Source organism: Phyllostomus discolor, chromosome 2 (genome assembly GCF_004126475.2).
Source record: "Phyllostomus discolor isolate MPI-MPIP mPhyDis1 chromosome 2, mPhyDis1.pri.v3, whole genome shotgun sequence".
Classification (NCBI taxonomy): Eukaryota; Metazoa; Chordata; class Mammalia; order Chiroptera; family Phyllostomidae; genus Phyllostomus; species Phyllostomus discolor.
In genome coordinates, this window is record NC_040904.2 from 101,361,759 (window position 1) to 101,384,369 (window position 22,611).

General features: G+C 40.3%; 1 protein-coding gene across 1 annotated transcript in view; it reads left to right on the top strand.

Annotated features, from left to right (window-relative positions):
- CASR (calcium sensing receptor) overlaps window positions 1–22,611 on the top strand; it is a 109,378-nt gene that overhangs the window by 47,286 nt on the left and 39,481 nt on the right. Inside the window, exons 2-4 of the mRNA XM_028505254.2 lie at window positions 14,324–14,749; window positions 16,387–16,693; window positions 20,913–21,791. Of these exons, the coding sequence (XP_028361055.1) occupies window positions 14,565–14,749; window positions 16,387–16,693; window positions 20,913–21,791 (1,371 nt within the window). The 5' untranslated portion in view covers window positions 14,324–14,564. The remainder of the gene's footprint in view (window positions 1–14,323; window positions 14,750–16,386; window positions 16,694–20,912; window positions 21,792–22,611) is intronic.

Genomic DNA, 22,611 nt, shown 5'->3' on the forward strand with positions numbered 1-22,611 from the left:
TAATGGTGGAAGGAAGGCGAAGGGACTAGTCAAAGAACATGCATGAGTGACGCATGGACATGGACAACAGGATGGGAATTGACTTGGGGGGGATGGGCAGAGGTGGGCAAAAGGGGTAAAATTGGGACAACTGTAATAAATAACAATAAAAAATGATTAAAAAACTGGGAACAAAATTCAAAATGAACTTAATGGGGGGCCATAGTTCTTCAAAAAAATTAGCTTGACAATTGCAATGTGACCTTATTTGGGGATTAAAAAAACAAACACAGGCTCTGAAAGGACTGCTCCCATATGTATATTAGAAAAACAAGGATAATCTAGATGACTCAGAATTTGATGTGAGTTAACCAAATGATGATGTTTTGGGCAAAAGCTAAATTTGCCCTGAAGATCTGTCCAGTAAGGGCTCGGACACGTGCCTCCAACCTCACGACCATCTTAGCAGGGTACTACAATTTTGTTACGCATATTCTTAAAATTTAGCAGGTTAGAAAAATGATGGATCTTAACATATAGTCTACGTAAACACGATAGTGTACAAAGATAGAAAAAAAAGAAGAGGTTTTGAAAGAAATTTGAGTTGTTACCTCCTGGGAAATGAAGACATCCTGTTCTACCTTTAATGAACGAGATGTTCTCCTCTGGTCTTCTATTGCCGTGGTAAACTAAGCAAGAGAAAGATAATTTTAAAAATAAATATGATTTTAATTACTGTGAAGAAGATCTTCTTTAAAACAAGATGACATACTGGGAGTATTCTGTCCTTTTTCCCTGTAAATTGATGCAAGCTCATAGGTATCCTCTTTTAAATGCCTTACTCCGTCGAGTGGGGCTACTTCTGGCCAAGATGGAGCTGAGGGCGCCCCACGGTTGCTTCCTCAACCCCCAATAAGGACACAACAATTTAGAAACAAGGTAACAACCAGAACTGACAGAAAATTGAACCGTATGGAAGTCCGACAACCAAGGAGTTAAATAGACACATCCCTCCAGACCGATAGAAAGGGAGTCGGGCGCAGCTGAGCAGAGAGGGGTCGCAGCACAAAAAGTGGTGGCACCAGGCGTGCAGGACGGCAGCACAAGGACCCTGGCACGCAGGTGGCAGCTGGCAGACCCAGCGAGGTGGGTGATTGGTGAAGTGAGGCACTGTTTCACCAGGTGGCTGGCATGACTGGGGCAGTCCCACATTCGCATGCAGATAAACTGGCAAAGCTAGGGAGTGAGACAGGCACACGCAACCCAGGGTCCCAGCTCAGGGGAAATGAATCCTCAAACACCAATTGAAAAATACCTGTGGGGGGTTTGAGGTGCAGAGAGAGACTCCTAGCCTCACAGGAGAGTCCTGTTGGAGAGACCCACAGGGTCCTAGAATGTACACAAGCCCACCCACATGGGAATCAGCACCAGAAAGGCCCAGCTTGCTTGGGGGGAAGCAACAGAAGGGACTAAAAATCCAACCGAGATCAGAGCAAGCACCATTGTTCCCTCTTAGACCCCACCCCCACATACAGCATCAACAACCCAGCAACTGGTTGCCCTCGCCCTTATGAACACCTAGCTCTGCCCCTCATATTAACAGGCACGACAAGGCAAAAAAAAATGGCCCAAACCAAAGAACAGATCAAAGCTCCACAGCAAATACAACTAAGTGACTAAGAGACAGCCAACCTATCAGATGCACAATTCAAAGCACTGGTGATCAGATGCTTACAGAATTGTTGAATTTGTCACAAATTAGATGAAAAAATGAGGCTACACTAGGTGAAATGAAAAAATGCATAGGGAACCAATAGTGATGGGAAGAAAACTAGGACTCCACATCAATGGAGTGGACCAGAAAGAAGAAAGATACAACCAAACAGAAAAGAATGAAGAAATAAGAATTCAAAAAATGAGGAGAAGCTTAGGAACCTCCAGGACATCTTTAAATGTTCCAACATCCGAATTTTAGGGGTGCCAGAAGGGGAAGAGGAAGAGCAACAATTGGAAAAGTTATTTGAACAAATAATAAAGGACAACTTCCCCAATCTGGCAAAGGAAAATAGACTTCCAGGAAGTCCAAGAAGCTCAGAGAGTCCAAAGAAGTTGGACCCAAGGAGGAACACGCCAAGGGCACATCATAAGTACGTTAGCCAGATTAAAATGAAGGAGAGAATCCTAGAAGCAGCAAGAGATAAGGAGACAGTCACCTACAAAGGAGTTCAGACTGTCAGCCGATTTCTCAAAAGAGATCTTGTAGGCAAGAAGGGGCTGGAAAAAAGTATTCCAAGTCATGAAAGGCAAGGACCTACATTGAAGATTGCTCTCTCCAGCAAAGCTTTCATTTAGAATGGAGGGCAGATAAACTGCTTCTCAGATAAGGTCAAGTTAAAGGAGTTCATCATCACTAAGCCCTTATTTTATGAAATGTTAAGAAAGGGACTTATCTAGAAAGGAAGATAAAAAACATGTATAGTAAGTACAGCAAACTCACAATTATTAACAACTACATCTAAAACAAAAACAAAAGAAAACTAAGCAAACAACTAGAACAGGAACAGAACCACAGAAATGGAGATCACATGGAGGGCTAGCCAGGGGGGTGGAGAACAGGGGGAAAAAGGTACAGAGACTAAGTAGCATAGATGGTAGATATAAAATAGACAAGGGGAGAGCAGAATAATATGGGAAATGTAGAAGCTAAAGAACTTATGACACATGGATATGAACTAAAGGTAGGGAATGTGGGTGGGAGAGGGTGTGCAGGGTGGAGGGGAATGAAGGGGGGAAAGTGGGACAACTGCAATAGCATAATCAATGAAATATATTTAAAAGAAACAACTCCATAGAGCTCTTTCATGATTCCTGCAGCCCTGGAACAAACTCGAAGGGAAGAATGGCCATATTAGTGAAACAGCTCAAATGCCCTTCAATGGGCAAGTGAACAAGTTGTGATATATTCACACAGTGGAATACAGTGATCAAAATGATGAACCATGGTAACATGTAACACTATAGATGAACCTTATTAATATAATCTTATGTGAAAAGAGTAAATCTCAGAAGATTACATACAGTATGGTACCCTTTTATAAAGTTTAGAACAACTAAAAATTTTAAATATTGTTTAGGAATGCAGGTAGATTCAATATAACCATCTAAAAGGAAAACAAGAGATGGCTACAGTGCAAACAACTGACAGCACCGAGGGTGGGCAAGGGTGTGGACCGGTGGGAATTCACACATACTTCCCATGGAGGACAAACCAGTTACAACCATTTGAAAAATGCTTTGGCAGTATCTACTGAAGCTACACAGACACAAACTCTATGACCCAGCAATTCCACTTCTAGGTATAAACTCAAAATATGGTCCCCAAAAGACCTATTCAGAAATGTTCATTGCAGCACTATTCATTAAAACCCCAAACAGTTCATCAACAGAGGAATGGATAGATAATGTGTGAGATGATTATATAACACACCAAACAGTGAGATAAACAAACTGAGGTTACACACTACAGTTTAGAGAATCTAGCAAACGTAATGTTAGGCAAAATAAGCCAGACACAAAAGAGTATATATTACAGAACTTCATTTATAGAAAGTTCAAAACCCTGGAGAGCTGACTTGTGATGGCAGAAGTCAGGCCACCGGCTGCCTGGGGTGGGGTGATGATGAGGGGAGGCATGAGCTGGGTCTCTGGTGCTCTGTTCTGTTTTTTATCTGAATGCTGGTGACACGGATGTGTTTCTTTTGGGAAAATTTACTTATGATTGCACATGTCCGATATCTTAAACTTTAATTATTAAGAGTTTATTTGTTTCAAGGGACAAAGAAAGAAGTGAGATAGAAAAGGGATGGTGAAAATATGAAAAACAAAAACAAAAAGAATGAAAGACATGAAGGATTTTCCACCATAATTTTCAAAATAAATTTCAAAGTATATATAGCATGACTAGACAATAAAATTTTTTTGCAATGTTTTTCTTTTGTGTTTAATGTTTACATCTATTTATATAACCGTCTTTTGAAATAACATTTTACAATAACATTTTCTGATTTAAAAAGTAATACATGTTCATTTTTTATTTAAAGAAACAAGGAAGAAATTCATTATTCTATCACTGAGCTCTAATCACTCTTAATATTTTGATGTATATCCTCTTAGTCTTGATTATGATTTTAAAAAAGATTTTATTTAGTTATTTTTTAGAGAGATGGGAAGGGAGGGAGAAATAGAGAGAGAGATACATCAATGTGTGAGAGAAACAGTGATCAGTTGCCTGTCTTATGCTCCCAGACCAGGGACCAAATCTGCAGCCCAGGAGTGTGCCCCGACCAGGAACAGAATGAGCAACCTTCTGCTTTGTGGGATGATGCCGAACACACTGAGCCACACCAGTAGGGCAGTCTTGATTATAATTAAAAAAAAAAAAAAAAAAAAAACTAAAGGCAGGGGTGATGGGCCGTGAAGGAAAGCAGAGAAGGGATGAACGTGTAGTTTAGGATGATGGTTTTGGTGGGAAGGTAGGAGAACAGGACGCAAGAGGGGAGCATACAGGCAGGGTACTACTGATGGTCTTTGTTTTGGATGGTAGATTCTAAGGTATGCATTCATTATTAAAAATAACTCATTTTTATGCCCTGGCTGGTATGGCTCAGTGGATTGAGAGCCAGCCTGCCAACCAAAGGGTCACCCGTTTGATTCCCAGTCTAGGGCATATGTCTGGTTTGCAGGCTGGGTCCCCAGTGGGGAGCATGCAAGAGGCAACTACACATTGATGTTTCTCTCCCTTCCTTCCCCTCTCTAAAAATAAATGAATAAAATCTTTGAAAAAAATTTTGTATAAAAATAACTCAATTTTATATCAATTTTTAAAAGAAACAATATCTCTAACATACTAGAGAATCAATGAACAATAAAAATAACTTCAGTAACAAAGAACTCAGTGGGGTATCAGGGGGACCCCAAAAATGAATTTTATTTATTTTTTAAAAATGTGTATTTATTCTTACAGGTTTAAAGTTCAGTCACCATCAAAATACTCTCCAATACACCCATTGAGACATTTTCTCCACTGCTCAAAACGGTTTTTGAACTCATCGATTCTGATGCCTTATAGTGCTTCTGCTGTTTTTTGTTTCACCCCTTCCACATCGGCAAAACATTTCCCTTTGAGGAGTTTTTTCATCTGGGGAAACAAAAAATATATTGTGTGGGGCGAGACTGAGTGAATAGGGAGGGTGGGGCACAGGGGTCAGGCCAGTTTTGGTCAAAATCTGCTGACAGCTCAACATGTGCTTGTAAATCACCCATCATGAAATTCACAAACACTTTAAAAGAGTCTTCGCCCGGCTGGTGTAGCTCAGTGGATTGAGCGCGGGCTGCGAACCAGGCATCGCAGGTTCGATTCCCAGTCAGGGCACATGCCTGGGTTGCAGGCCACGGCCCCCAGCAACCGCACATTGATGTTTCTCTCTCTCTCTCTCTCTCTCTCTCTTTCCCCCTTCCATCTCTAAAAAATAAATAAATAAAATCTTTAAAAAAAAAAAAAAGAGTCTTCAAGAAAAATTCACTGAAGCTGAATACAGTCTCTCACAACAACACCAGCTGGTACACTGATAGAGGTGGGTTCCTAGAACACTCACCTAGCAGGGGAAGCCTGTTCTACAAGGGGCCCACCCTCCAGAAGATAATTCTGGTTTTTGGGGGGAGTCCCCCTTGTATAATTAACGTGCAATACAAAATCAGTATTAGCAATAAACTTAACAAAAATGTGCAAAATCTTGAAGAGCAAATACTGCTGAAAGCTACAAAATTATTATTGAACAAAAGGAAAGACACCCTGTTTTCGGATAGGACAACTCAACATCATAAAGATGTCAATGTAACAAAATCCCAATGAAAATATCTCTAAGCTTCTTTTTATGGAGCTAGTCAAGTTGATGCTAAAATTCATAAAGAAAAACAAACATGCAGGAATAGCCAGGCACACACTAAGAAATAAAAACTACAAATGTGACCGAGCCCTCTATTAGACCCATGCTGTATTAAACCATGCTGTAAGTCTCCATAATTAAAACAGGGTGCTACTCTGCCACAAGAGTAGACATACAGACCAGTAGCATAGAATAGAAAGTTACAAGCTAGATCTAAATAAATTTGGATATTATAAAAATGGTGTCTCTGAGGCAAAGATGTGCTTTTTAATATATGTTGCTGGCACAACAAGACAGTCATTTGGAAAAAAGATAAAATTAGATCCATATCTCACACCACACACAAAAGTAAATTCTGCAGGGATCAGGGAACTAAGTGTAAAAAAAAATTAGATAGAAAAAATTTAATAAATAAGCTAGAAAAAAATATGATGAATTCCTCTATAAATTCAGTACAGGGTAAAGCTTTCTAACACTGACTCAAATCCAAGGGCAATAAAAGAAATGACTCATTAATTTGGCTACATAGTATTATTTTTAAATTGCATAGTAAAGACAAAGAACCGCCAAACTAGAAAACATTTGCAGCATATATCACAGATACAGGTCTAATATTTACAATATATGAAGAACACTTAAAATTTGAGGAGAAAAGAACCAAAACTTTGATTTTCAAAAAATGGGAAAGGAACAAGAACAGGAAAAAGAAGTAAATAAAATAACAATAAAGAAATAAAAGTGGACCAGGCATGGATCAATGATAGTGATGTCACCAACCAAGGATTATGATTAATTCAGTCTGTGCACCTGAGGTCCAATTAAAAGTTCAAGAATTTCCAGAATACATTTTATGCTGTAATTGAAAGTAAGCTTAGTCTTCTGGAGACCTAAAATGATGTAATTAAGTCACAGTAGGAAGCACTGACAAATCAGAAAAAATAAAATGACTTCCTTTTCATTGCCAAACTTCACTCAGTTTTTTCAATAAGTTCTGAGTTCCAACGCCTACACATAGTAAGTTTGACCGCCATGAGGCAAAAGTCGTTGTGTCAGAAGGTTTCAGTGTGAACCAGATAAACTTCCCAGTTCCCTTCTTCCTCTAAAGTTCTGTGTTTCAGATAAACGACCTGATGTCCCAAAATAGTCTGCTCAAATCTACTTACTCAGTTAAGGAGGCAAGGGATAGCTTTTCCAGACACCTTCCTTTGATTACACAGGAAGTTTTCCCTGGGGGCCCTTCTTATTGTCCTCCGTAAAACTCCAGATTTGTGTACTTGTTTGTTTTTGTATGTATACCCTGTCATTATTTATGAGAATGGAAGATTTAATAAGGTGAGGAAATTGGGGTAAAATAAGAGCAGGAAGAAAAAAAAGTAATTCTATGAATAATATCAAATAATTTGGGCCAGTTTTTCCAAGAAAGACCAGTATCTCCACTTGCTTAGAGATACATCCCAGGGTATGCTAGAGCGAGCAGGCTTCCACCAGTGGACAAGAGACAATGGTTAAATGTCAGGGAATTTTACAAATTGGTTGTTAAACCATGGTACCTGGAAATCTGCCATGGTGGGAGCATTTAGGAAACAGTACAAATCAAGGCGCTTTTTCCTTTGGCTTTGTTTGTTTGTTTGTGTATCACTGCATGTTCCACTGGTCCTTGTAGGGGGGTGCTCTATAGGGCCAGAGTTGCTGCAAGTAAGAGGGAGAAAGGCTGGGTTTACAAGTTTGTTAAGAAGAAAGTGGGGATAAATGCCTGAGACCAGAGAATGACTGGAGTATGTATGCATCAGCGTTCACCTACCCCACCTCAGTCCTCCCTTCTTTCTAATACCACCCTTTGGAATTTCCTATCTAAGGCAGATATAGCTCCCCATTCAAAAATACATCCAAAGAAGCCAGAAGGGGCTCAGGTGAAGGATTATATGCTTTCCACTAGGTCAGCATTCCCCAAGCCTGTGTTTCACATCATTGGAACAAGTGCCCTTTGTGGGGTGGGAGGGGAGGGAGTTCTAGTGTTCAACACCAAAATAAATCTGGGAATGAGCAGGTTGGAGTTACGCAGGACTTTACTCAGGACTCCTCAGAGCCTTTCGGAAGTGAATGTGCCCTTGTGGCACAGAGCGTGCATCAATCCCCAGATTTACTTTACCCCCAGAACACTTTGCAGTGGCACATTTTGGCACATCTGACTGAAAATACACCACCCTGGGTAGTTGGGGCTCCTTGGTGATTTTGAAAGGCAACACTGGAACATTATTCCACAGAAATATTTCTTTCCCGTAGGACTTGAAGCTCTGGCATTTTTCTTGATGACATCATGACTTGCATGTCTTTGCTTTTCATGTGAACCATTTCAATAAGCCTATGGGTATCCACACATCCATCAGCAGAGCAAATTTAAGGGAAATGTTTCAGGAAAACAAATTTCTTAACTCGTGGCCCAAGTCCCCAGGAGCTCACTCAGGTCTGTCGGGGAGCACAGGCCTTGGCCGTATCCAAGCCTGAAGCCAGCATACAGCTCAGCTCACAAGATTCTGGAGCATTTCTCATCATTTTTAACCTTGAACTTTTACCCCCCACCTCTAAAATTCCATTCTATATCTTTTTTCTTTTCCTGTCTCTTTCTTCTTGAGATAGCCTCATAGACTCCTGAGATGGTTTATCCTGTGTTCACACTCCACACATGCATTCATTCATTCAATCATTTAGGGAGCCCCTCTGCATTGCAGGCCACAAATGAGACAGCCCAGGCTCTGTCCTCTAGGAGCTCATAGTACATCATAAGTGTTTGTTTCCTCTCCTATTTATCTTCTTTATTTGCTTTGCCGTGGCTGTTTCTCCCCACTTTGCTAGGTGCCCCATGCTGCTCTTCTCCATCCTAGTTCATCTTTTCTCCTCCCTTCCCTGACAGCTTTTTCCAAAGACTAGCAGGAACCCAGCTCAGCTGGTTTTTATCACGCTCCTGTCCTTGCATTTTTCCAACTCAATTAAGCCATTACCAGGGCTAAATGAGGCATGGACTCTCCAAAAGTCACACCTGTTGTCAGGGAGATGGAGGGTACACCTGTGCAGCTGGCTGGCGGAAGGCAAGCTGGCCTGGAGGGAGGCAGTCAAGTGTGACCAGAAGTTTGTGTCTGCCTTCCCCCCTCTGGGGTGCTGAAAGAGAACCCTCATTTTAAGCAAGATGTCCCTAATTCCTTGGCAAATGTGCACCAGGTGTGCATAAAAACCCACAGTGTGGATGTGCCCAGCAAGAGGTAAAAAAAAATTAAAAGTTGTGACCGGAGCTAGGTAGCCAGGTACACAGATTTTGGGTTGAGCTTTCTTAGGGCTTTCCCTGTCTACCTTAATTAAAACATACACTTGTCACCTTTCTACAACAGGCTTCACACCTTACTGTTTGTATTCTTTGTGATGAAGTGACAAGGGAAGACAAAGATACAGCACAATCAGCCAGGCACAAATAAGTATACTCCCCCTAAGAAGGTAAATAATCTCTATTGAAAGTAAATTTTGGTTTCATAATCACCTTTTTTCTAGGCAACCTAGAGTTTTTATTTCTGCTGTCTAAGAAGTGAAAACTTACAGTTTTTGAGCTTGCCATGCCTCTAATTGACTGAGTGGTTTTATGTTCCAAAGGTCTATGCCTTGATTTTTCTCTAGTTGAAATATGGACAAAATCATTCTGCCCTAGAGTTACACAATTGCCAGAAATTTTCAAGCCCAGGGTGGCTTTCATTTTGATAGAAACTGACATGTTGCAGTGTTGACTCTAACCTTGCCTTGTATCCTCTGCTAATTTGTCCTCAGCTCTGGAACTTGGATGATACAAGTTAAACAGGTATTTTTTGAGCATCCATTCAGTACCAGGTTCCTTGTTCAATTATGGAGGTGCAACTGGGATCATGATGAAGCCCCTGCCTTTGGTAACCTTCAGTCTTGTGGGGTGACCCCTTCCCTATTCTGAGAATTGCTCAACTGGCTCCTAGTTTATTCTGATCATGCTTCATTCATTCACCCATTCATCTAGCATCTGTCAAGTTCCAGGTACAATGCTTGTTTTCAGACTACAAAGATAAGGAAAAGAGATCGGCCCTACTCTCAGGAAGGTTCCAGTCCCTATTTGAATTAATTCTCACTCCTGGCAGCCACCAGAAAGAACATCGCTCTTGTCTCCATGCTCCCCTGACACTTAGTGCCTCACTGTGCACTTTTAGCATTTGCATCACTGTGATTATAATACATCTTTCTGTCTCCTTTTAAGTCATGAGCACCTTGAAGGTAACAATCTCAACTTTTTCCCCAAATGCCTTACACTCCGTGGTGTCTAGCACACAAAGAAGCTCAATAAATGTTTTTGAATGAATAAATAATTGTATGAATTTACAGATTCACTAACCTGTGGAACCATAGAGCGGTCTACCCTGGCCCTTCCTCTCAGGTCTCTTGGATGAGGAACTCAATGCTAAATCACTCATCTGTCAGTACGGAAACACTCCACGATTTCAAGGACCTTCTAAACATGAAACCAGCTGGTCCACGGGTCATTTCTTCTTCTAAATGTACCTGCCACTGAGATGAAGGACAAATAAAGCTTTAGTTTGTGTTTACAATACTCTTTTTTGCAGGAAGGCAAATATGATTATATATGATTTAAATGAAATAAACTTATAATAAGGAGAAAAAATGAGTTTATTTGTGACTCTTGGATAGATACAGTTAATGTAGTTTCAGTAAGAAAAAATACAATCACAATGGCTTAAACCAGCTAGAAGATTTTCTCCTCTGTGGTGTAAAAGTCCAGCAACAGCTGGACTTTTGGTCCTATGGACATTCTGCTCCATGAAATCCTCCCCTCACGGCACCATTGTGCCCTAAGATATAGTTCATGGTGCAGGATGGGCTCCGAGGGTCACGTTCATCTCCGTGCAGCAGACTGGAGGGAAGGGGGATGAAGGGACTACAACAAACACCAGCTCTCTCTTAAACAAAGTTTCTTGGAAACTGCCTACAGGGCACTGTAACTGACATCCCATTGGCCAAAACTTAGTCCTATGACCACACATAATTATAAAAGAAGTTGTAAAGGACAGAAAACTGTATTTGAACAACGATTAAAATAAAATTTTTTTAAAAGTTGAGGAAAGTAGTCTTTTCATTTTGAACAACCACTTATCCCACTAAAAACTACTTTACTGTGGCACAAAAGGAGTATAGATATGAGGGATACAATTAGTATTGTATCATATATTATCATATATAGTATCACAGATACTATTACTGAAGTGTTAGTGATTATTCAAGAATTTTTGTATTCTAACTATTGCAGGCTGAGGTGACAATGATGAACTCCAACTGTTAATCCACTGTGTTACAACCACACTTGGTACTACTCCGGTTGTCCATATCTAGGAGATGAGGGGAGTGAAGAAAACTTTTGCAACAAGGAAGTTGGGGTTGAGGTGATGCAATGACAAAAGGAATGGATGGGGGAAGGCAGAGTGGGAAGAGATGATAGAATCGACAAGACAAAGGGATTGGATATTGGAGGAAAGAGAGAGGGAGGATCTGGAATGATTCTCAGCTTTGAAAGCAAATGGTAACCTAGTAATCGGACTAAAAAGTATGCATCAGAGACTACATTAGACTGGTGGAGTTAACTACTGCAAATTGACCTGAAATCTCTCTTTCAATCTATTACTTCTTGCCATGAATTTTCTCTTGAAAAGACTAATGAAGTTAATAAACTTCTCTGAGTAGTTAATCTTTCATAGGAAAAAATTAACATGTCTTTGTGACTTACCCTAGCCAGTTATAATGTTCCCTCTCCTAACTGAGTACACTGCACAAGACTCCTTAAAATGCTGAGTTCTTGAGGCATTCTTAATTCAAATACCAAAACTTCTCACTTGAGTAAGCTATTTGGAGAATCTATTGCCCTAACTAGAAAGTAGAGTTGGTATTGCCCTCTCTAAAATTCTGGAGTTTCAAATACATTGCAAGTTTAAAGGACCTGATTTCATGACTGGTCAATAAATGTTCATGTCTGTCTCTTTCCAAAGTACTTTTTAAAAATGTACTCATACAAACATTCAGCAGTTACTATTTCACATACTGTGCTAAATGCTGGGAGAAAAGTTGGATTTAGTCATTGAAAACAAAGTTGTAATATTTTTTGCCACTTCTGCTGTTGAGATAAATTGCGATCCTCTACACCAGTGTGCCCGCCCCTGGACTGAGGGTTCCTGAGGGTAGGGCACTCACATGTATTTGTTACCTTAGATTCCCAGGCCTTAGCTCAGGTACTTATTAAATGTATGACTGAATAGATGACAAAGGCTCAAGGAATGAAGCCAAAAAACCTAAGAGCAGGACTGGAGTTAGAGAACTAGGCTGGTCATGGGTGTTCAGTCACTACTGGAGGCAATTCTATGAATGCTGAGTATCTGCTGGGTGCTCCTTCCATATGGGGCTCAGTACCCTGATCTAGAATGGCTGTTGGAGGGGCTGGGGATCTTAAGAAGCAAGGGGAAGCCTATGACAATGATTAAGAGCATGGGCTCTGGAATCAGACCTTTATGCACATAATTATAATAAATGTAATGAATCTTTCAAGAAGGGAACTCCACGACCCAAGATGTAAAAGATTATAACAGGTAGACCCACCTGCTCTGAGGGTTCAGGAAAGGCTTCCTTGAAGAGTGCTATAAGTTGCTTACTGCACATCTGAGGTGTTGGCACAGGTGGGATCCAGTCTGTGTTCCACTCCCCAGGCAGTAGGTTCACTTTGGCCCAAAACTGTGTCCACCTCAGAGTTCTGTCTCCATTTATTCAAAGACCCCACAATTCACCATGCCTTCCCCACCTGCCACCCCTCAGCCATGCCTCCAAAGTTATGGGCATCTGAAAGCTCAAAGATAAGCAGTTATTTTCCAAAGTTTAGGCCAGAGGAACCAAGAGGGGGATCAGCATGTATGAGGCCTGTGGGGATTTAAAAGAAGCCTGGTATATTTGAAAATCTGAAGAAAGTTCACTATGGCTGGAATGTGGAGTTCAAAGGCAAGACTAGCAAGAGTGAGGCTGGAAAAGTACTCATACAGTTGTCATTTTCTGAAAGTTTACTCTTTAAGCTGTGCTAATGGATCTCTGTGCATTATTTTATCAAGATCCCAGAGGTTAAGTGAGTTGCCCAAGATCATATGTTAGAAAATAGTGGAACTGTGATTCAAAGCCAGGCTTAACTCCAGAGACTATGCTTCAAACCATGGCATCCAAAGATTTGCAACAGTGGATTGCCAAGGGAAAAACTATAGAAAGGGAGGCCAGTTAAGGAATACTTACAGAAATCCATGCAAGAAATGTGGTGGACTTCAGATGGCCTTGGAAATGGGAAGGAGTGGCTGGATTGCAGAGAGGTTGAGGAAGTAGAATCTATGATACCTGGTGCTTGTTTGAATATGAAGGACAATGATGAGAAGAGAGAGGAGGCAAGGATGACTTCTTATTTTGTGTCTTTGTGGATGGCATATCATTTGCTGAGAGAAAATGGTGAGGGAGGGACAAGTTTGGGAGGAAGGTGAGTTTAGAGATTTTAGGTTGGAAGCTCCTGTGGGACATTCAAGTGGAAATGTCTTGCTGATGGTTGGAGGCTTGGGCCAGAAACTCAGGAGAGGCAGTTCAGTTAGGGGACATCAATGTGCAACATGCATCCACAGAGGGGATGATATGGCAGGAAAAGCAGCAAGTTCCTACTAGGATGGCCGTGCCAAAGCAGGACTTTCCCTGGATCCAGCTGGTGAGCTCTGTAGAACATAACCAGACCCTTAATTTAAATGAGTCCTTTTCAAAAACTATTCTTTAAAGGTTTATGGAGTATAATATGACAAATTGTAATCAGGGATCTGTGATGAGGAGGCACAAAAAAGGGAGGGGGCCTACCATAATAAGTAAAGAATATGTGGCCTTTTCTGTCATTTTTGTTCAATTTAAAGTCAGATTTAAACTTAAATATGACTCATTCTATATTTTCTATAAGAACGTATTACTGAATAAAGTATAATTAATATTATTATTCTACAAGGAATGCCAATTCTATACATTATTTACATGGAAGAATAAATGAATAAAAATCCAGTGGCAACTTCGGGGAGGCCTTAGCTTACCAGTGGTCTCTTTAAAACGTGGCCCTTACAGCTGAACACAGTCCTTCTCCCACATGAGCAATTAAAGCTTTCTATATCTTATATGAAGTGCCATAAAAATGAGACACAGAGCCAAGCCTTCCCCACCTGCTACCCTTCAGCCTCTCTAAATAGAAATCCTGAGCTCCCTGTTGCAGTCATCATAACAAGATGGGATTTAGGCTTAGTTGAATTCACTTTGTTTCTCTCTTCTTTTAGAAAGCATCACAGACAGTCTCTACATGATGTGGCATCTAAAGACTAAAGAGCCATCCACCTCACTAGTCCACAGTGAAGAAGGCAAAACTGGGAATTCATACGCCATGACTTCCATTCTGTTATTAATTGCTCTGTAGACATGTGCCCCCACCACAGGGAGTGAACTGCACCAAGGGGGAACGTTCCTGGGGTCCCCAAACCTCGAGCACTTCTTGTCTCTCTCTCTGGAGAGAAAACAACTATGGGGCTTTATAGCGGCTGTTTGATCCTCTTGGCATTTACCTGGCACACTTCTGCCTACGGGCCCGACCAGCGAGCCCAGAAGAAAGGGGACATTATCCTTGGGGGACTCTTTCCTATTCATTTTGGAGTAGCAGCCAAAGATCAAGATCTAAAGTCAAGGCCAGAGTCTGTGGAATGTATCAGGTAAGGAAAGGAGCCAAGTTGAAGAGTCTCTTCTCTTCTGGTGGATGGAGTCAAGCCATACCAAACCCAAAAACAAATTTTTCAGACTTCGTTCTCTCTTTTCAAAAGTGGTGATTTGAAATCATGCTGAAACTTATTATTTCCTCACCCCCAACTTTTTAAAAGAATTTCTTCCAAAAGTAAAATGTCAGTGATGCTGAGTAGAAAAATCCATAAACTAGGTACAATTCCCTCCAATAGGATTTGCAGAGCCCAGTGGGCTGTATGCCACCTTTCTTAATCTGGACATCAGGGTCCATTACTGCACCCCAAGTCTTGACCCATCTTCTAACAGAGAATAACACTTTCTTTATGAGGTCTGCAACTTCCAAAGTGATGCGGCACTGTCCTGGTCTTCCTAGAAGCTGGAAAATGAAAATTAAAACTAGGATCATTCCAACAAAACTAGATTTCTGTTTCAGTTCTAATGAGAGCTCACAAATTAAATACACATTTTTCTTATGAATGCAGAAAAACTAACTGTAGAATTTCACTGATCCTGATGGTATCCTTCACAGAGCCCATGTGACAAATGCCCTGTATGTTGTTCCCTGCCGGGCAGTTGTGCATGTGCCACATAAGATTAAGAAAGAAGCTTGGCCTTAAATAATATATGTTTTTAATTATATTAAACAAAGATAACAAAATTAATTTAGCAGTAAAGATGTTTTATGTAATAAAAATTCTCTATCTCTTAGTAACTTTGTAGGTTTTAAATATATGATTAAATACTAGAAATATAAAGAAAAGGACTAAGAGAAAAGATCGCATTAAAAGTTAGATCAGGGCCATTAGGACCCTAAATGATACAGTGGGTAGAACAGATTGTGTTTCTCACTGCCTGTCATTGAGTTCAAGCAGGACAACCCACGATGCAAAGAGAGAACCTGGTACACTGATTCAGCACATTTATCAAGCCCTCACTCTGAGCCAAGTCCTCGGGGAGTAAAACTATGTCACAGATCCTATTTCTCTGTGTTAATTTGCTTGATTTTTGTTTAAAATCACGTTCTTTAGAAAGCAATCCATGCTCAGTTTTTAAAATAGAAAATATAAATAAGTCAAAAGCACACAATTTAAAAACTCAGATTCCAACACCGAGAAACAACCAGTTTTTGAACAGTCTTCCTGTACATACTATTTGTTTGTTTGTTTAGAAAGATGAGATTACTTGTTTTCCTTTCCCCTTTGACCTCCACAACTGTCATGCTCTAAATTTATGACCTTGCAAATCGAAGGTTATTCTTGGTCTCTCACATGTTAAAATCCTAATCTATTTTTATTTTCCCTAGTCCTCCTTCTTTTTAAATCTCTGAATTTACTAAAGTATCTCACATCAGCTAATTCAAATTCTTTGCTGCATGAGGCTAATAACAGTCTCCATTCTCATTGCTCCCTAACTCTGTGAAGCACCATGCAGAAAATTTTGTATAATTACCTCCTGTTTGCAGCCACTCTATGAAGGTGTCATCCCCATTTACAGAGAGGACCTTGAGTCTCAGAGAACACACTCTTGTGAAACCAGAAATTAACAGAGCCAGGGTTCCAACCCAACTTCGCCCAGTCCTTACTTTTCTTCCACTTCTTCTTTCTTCCAGGTATAATTTCCGGGGGTTTCGCTGGTTACAAGCCATGATATTTGCCATAGAGGAGATAAACAGCAGCCCGGTCCTTCTCCCCAACATGACACTGGGATACAGGATATTCGACACTTGCAATACCGTTTCCAAAGCCTTGGAGGCCACCCTGAGTTTTGTGGCCCAGAACAAAATTGATTCTTTGAACCTTGATGAGTTCTGCAACTGCTCACAGCACATCCCCTCTACCATTGCTGTGGTGGGGGCCACTGGCTCCGGCATCTCCACGGCAGTGGCGAACCTGCTGGGGCTCTTCTACATTCCGCAGGTACCCAGGCCTTCTGAGATTAGGGCACCATGGGCTGGGGCCGGGAGAACCAGGCTCGGAGGACTGCCGTGCCCCCCCCCGCCGCCCCGTCCAAACAGTTTGCTCTTTTCCTCTCTCTGGCTTTACATGGGCACAAACGACCTTTAAATGAGCTGGGACACTGGGTCATGACCATTTGGGATTTCTAAGACCCCCAATGTCAACATCAACTAGACCTTCACAACTCTTCAAAAATTCATTTAAATATACTTTATATAAAACTTTGTGTATACCTTTTACTTATTTATTTTATACCTTGCATAAAACTTTTTTCCCAAAGTGTTCAGTACTTTATTTCCCACTCTATTCCTTTAACAAATGACCATTTTTCTGCCTTTACTAAAAGAAATGAGACCATATGATGTAAATCCATTATTTCAAACCCCAAATATGTCCCTAATCCCATTCCCTTAAACAGCTCCAACTATCAACCATCTGGTTGAAAATTTAGCTCAGAGGGAAGCAAAGCATATTTTCTCACAAAACAGGAATTTAGTTACTATGTTGCACATTCTAGAACTAGAAAATATTCTATTTCATTCAACAACTATTTATAGAGTGCACATGAAGAAGCAGACTCTACCTTGCAGGAACTCAACCTAGGTGGGGAGACCTCTGCATTTTCAGTGAATTGCACATTCACTGAAGCAAGTGCTTTTATAAACATTTGTTCAAAGTTGCATATTTTTTCACCAAAACACCCCCAGCAAACTCTAAATGCCATTTTATAACCTGATTTTCCCCCTTAACACTATAAAGCAAAGCTTTTTTCATGTTAGTATTTATAGGTCTATGACCTCACTTTATAACAGCGAAAAATTGGAAACAACCTAAATGTCCACGGATGGGAGAGTCAGCTCAATTGTGATACATTCCTTATATCAGTTTTTAAATTAAATTATAAATCACATTTAACCAATCAAATTTAAATTTATTTTTTTGATGTCCAATACTTAAAATTTATGAAACCCCCTTGATAAATTCACATTTCTATGTTGTGAGGTCTTTGTTTGCTTGGTGATAGCCATTATCCTTTTATATACACGTGACAACTGAGAAAGTCTTGTCATCATTTCCCGAATCCTTACTTCAGGGAATTAAAGGTGTTTCCCACGGGGAAGCCCTGGCTCTATAACTTTTGGGCTAAAAATGATCTAACAAAGCCCACAACAGTGAATGTGTGGGGCAAAATGCAAATGTGCATTTTGTACATTTGGAATATTGTGCAGTATTATTTTCAATGCACAGTTATCCCATGACTAACAGGTATAAGATGTTATTATCATCAAGAGAGAACATGAAGGGGAAGATTTTAATTTTTTGTTTGAATGAAAGATAACGTTGAACTGAATTTAAATTTTAAAAGTGCTAAGAAGACTAGAATGGTTATCAGTGACAGAAACAGTCACAATAGAACGTAATGAGAACTTAAGTGGAATTCTAACACTCATTTTATAGTTTAGTCTAGTTTTGTATTTTTTTAATTATACCTAAGAGGGAAATCATAATCTTTTCATTTTACAGAACTTCTGAAGATAAAAGTCTGGCCTTGCATCTTACAGAGTCATTCATGTCTTACATATGTACCTTGATATTTCTTTCTTGTTTTGTTTTATTTTGTTTTTATTTAAGTGTAGTTGCTATACAATACTATATTAGTTTCAGGTATACAATATAGTGGTTCTACATTTATATACCTTACAATGTGATCACTACACTAAGCCTAGTAACCATCTGTCACTGCATGGGTATCATCAGCGTGTCCCCAGCAATGGCTCTCTGCTGTGTCTGCACGTTGGAATCAGTTGGGGAGTTTTAAAAATACTGACGCCTGGGTCTTATTCCCCAGATATCCTGGTTTCATTGATATGAGATGAAGCTTGGGAACTGGGAATTTTGAAAGCTCCCAAAGCCATTCTTTTTTTTTTTTTTTTTTTTTTTTTTTTTTTTTTTTTTTAATAAATGCTTTTTATTTAGTTGTCCAGGGCAGTTCAAACGGGTGGCAGAGCTGGGAAAGGCTGCTCTGCTGGGCGGGGTCAGTGGCATTCCTAGGCCACTCGCGCCACCAAGTGGATGAAACAAGCAGACGAGCTAGACGATTCTAACTGTCGTAATTGTGGTTAGGACAGTTTTCTGAATCACCCATGAAACTCTCCCCTTTTACAATAAAAAAAATGTTGTGTGTTTTTAAGGGTTTTTTAGGGGGAGAGGGTACAAGGTGGTGTCTACCGCCAAACTGGACAAATGTGAATGCATTCTTTAAGAGAAACAAACACATAGGGGGATATTTTTTGTTTTTTATTTTTATCCCTTTAAAAACTATTTTTGGCCCACTTTTCAAACAACCAGGAAGTAAGTAATAATGGATGGATTTACAAAATGCCCAACTAGGTTTTTCATTTGCAAAACCCTGATTCGGGAGCCTACTTACTGGTTGGGTCTATAAGTAGAGCTTTCTTAAAAACAATAAAATCTCAACAAATTATTTTATCTAACTACCTCATTAACTCCCAGAGTAGAGCAAGAAGGGGCTTATTCTGATCAAAGAAAAAAAATTGTCAAGTTCATATTGTAACTTCCAAATTCAAAATTCTTAAAAAAAAACAAACACCAACAATTAAAAAAATGCCTGTCCCTTAGCAAGGTTGGCCCAGTTCTTTCATGGATCAATGAATTTTATGTCTCTGGTATAAAAATTGTTCATAATAAGAAGGAACATATTGGAAAAATTCATTTTAAAACACTGAATGTAGAAATTGTTTCAATTGGTGATAAATATTGAAAAAGGCATTCCCTCAAATATCTTTAATTTTGTGTTCTTAAGAAGTTTTAAAATCTGTCTAGATAACTGGAGAACAAGTGATATTAAACATCCCTCATTACTGAGAAGAAATTCCATGGAGTATAAAAATGCTTTGCTCTTCAAAAGAAATGATCCAGTAACTCAGAACTTCCTAACTGGTGCTTTGGACACACAGGAGTGCTACAGATGGGCCACAGCCTGCTAAGATACTGATTCCCTCAAAGTTTGGGATGGCTGGGCAGGGCTGAGGATGGTCAGAGTATCCCCTCCCAGGGCGGGTCAGTCTCTTCCATTGACTCCAACTTCTATGTTTGCCACAATGGGGGACAGAAAAGTTGAGCTCTGTATGAAGAAATGCTTTACACGATATTCAGATACTTCTTCAGGAAATGATCTTATATTGTCAAGGGTGAAGTTTTCTTCCCTTGGTGGCCCACACCCATGCTCAAATGTAGAGCTGGCAATGTCTAAGAAAGTGGAAACACAGCAAGGCAGCTCCTCCGAGGTTCCTCTTCAGCCTCTCTAGGTTTTAGAGACTCACATCAAAAGCCCATCGCTTGAACCCACTGAGAAACCAGGAAAGGAAAGGATGCTTTTCTGGCTACATTTAATGATGTATGCCATTGTTACTGCGGTGCAAGAGAATTGAGCCTCATAAACCTAATGGCTAATTGAGCCTAAAAGATAAACAGTTCTTAGAAATGACTGCAATTGAGGGTACTTTTATCTAAAGTAGTGTGGGGAAACCAGAGGGGGGATGTGGGAGAGAAGAGAGTGAAGAGCTGGAAACTGGAAACAGATGGGAAGAGAGAAACTAGGCAGACTAGGAAAGGGGAACCCCTTGGGGCTCTTCTAAAGAGATTTAGGTTCACAACCCAAAGGGAACCTATACCTTCCAGAAGTGAGTCATGGACAGAGCATTCATCACAGTAAAGGGGAAGCTGAAATGTTCAGACTAGAACCAGGACCCAACAGTCAGAAGATGCGTACATGGGTATATTATAACCCATGAGGCAGTACAGAGAAGGTTAGGAGAAACTAGGGAACAGTGCAAATACACTCTCCTTGAAAGAATAAATAGATCCTACTCTTGTTGGATTGACTTTATGGCCAGACCCGTATTTGAGGGTAGAATTGTGAAGGCCCACCCACTGGGCATTAGAATGCTCCCTGATAGACAGGTGCTTGGATATTCACACTGGGAAGGAACAGAGTCTAGCTGTCTCCACACTTTTATTGTGTCTGCATGATACCTTTGACACCTTTGACACCTTTGATAAATTATGTTCATCAATGCTCCACAAACCACCTCCACGTAGCCTTGAGGCTCACCTAGCACCTCCCTCATTCATTCATTATGTTCTATATTCTTTCCAGGTCAGTTATGCCTCCTCCAGCAGACTCCTCAGCAATAAAAATCAATTCAAGTCCTTCCTCCGTACCATTCCCAACGATGAACACCAGGCCACTGCCATGGCAGATATTATCGAGTACTTCCGCTGGAACTGGGTGGGCACCATTGCTGCTGATGATGACTATGGCCGGCCAGGGATCGAGAAGTTCCGAGAAGAAGCTGAGGAGAGGGACATCTGCATTGACTTCAGCGAGCTCATCTCCCAGTACTCTGATGAAGAAGAGATCCAGCACGTAGTAGAGGTAATCCAGAATTCCACAGCCAAAGTCATCGTCGTTTTCTCCAGTGGCCCAGACCTTGAACCTCTCATCAAGGAGATTGTTCAGCGCAATATCACAGGCAGGATCTGGCTGGCCAGTGAGGCCTGGGCCAGCTCTTCTTTGATCGCCATGCCGGAGTACTTCCATGTGGTTGGAGGCACCATCGGATTTGCTCTGAAGGCTGGGCAGATCCCAGGTTTCCGGGAATTCTTGCAGAAAGTCCATCCCAGGAAGTCTGTCCACAATGGTTTTGCCAAGGAATTTTGGGAAGAAACATTTAACTGCCACCTCCAAGAAGGTGCTAAAGGACCTTCACCCATGGACACCTTTCTGAGAGGTCAAGGTGGTGGCCAGACAAGCAACAGCTCTACTTCCTTCCGACCGCTCTGTACAGGGGATGAGAACATCAGCAGTGTTGAGACCCCTTACATGGATTATACACACTTACGGATATCCTACAATGTCTACTTAGCAGTCTACTCCATTGCTCATGCCCTGCAAGATATATATACCTGCTTACCTGGGAGAGGGCTCTTCACCAATGGTTCCTGTGCTGACATCAAGAAGGTTGAGGCTTGGCAGGTACATCCTTCACCTAGATAGCAGTTCTCCTTGTAATAAAGCAGACTTGGACTGACTCAGGCAAGACAGATAAAGTGGTAACCTAAAAAAGACAAGCTCTAAATAAGGTCACTAAATGTAGCTTTGGATTCAAATTGCCCTTTCAAACATCTGACCAACTGACTTCTGAACAACTGATAGTAATTTAATTTTATTATCTGTTTAAAGCCTTAGGTCCACTGTTCTTTACCCTAGTGGTTCAGAACATCACTAGAGTATGTCCTCTAAAAGATTTTTAATATCCTGAGACAGAGTTAGTACTGAGTGGAGGATGTTTTTCTAATGCTTTAAGTTAAAGACACTGTTTCATTGTGAATAACAATTATTTGTTGAGTATCTATTATGTTCCGTATGCCATCAGACATAAAGCTAGTGTTACCATGTACAGTCACCACTGTTACCATTATAATACTCAAAAGATAATGTGCTGGACCACCCAACAGGCCAGCTAAGCTTAGGACACAAGCAAATCAAAGACACAGAAACAACTTGCCTGAAAATGATTTGATATTGGATATTTCAAAAATAAGCATTAAAATAGTTACAATAGAAAATAATCAGAACTTAAATGGAATTCCAACACTCATTTTTTAGTTTAGTCTAGTGTTTGTATTTTTTTAGTAACACATAAGAGAGAGATCCTAATCTTTTCATTTTATAGAACTGAAGATAAAAGTCTGGCCTCACATCTTACATAGCCATTCATATCTTACATATATATCTTGATTTTTATCTTTTGTTTTGTTTTATTTTTATTTCAGTATAGTTGTACACAATATCA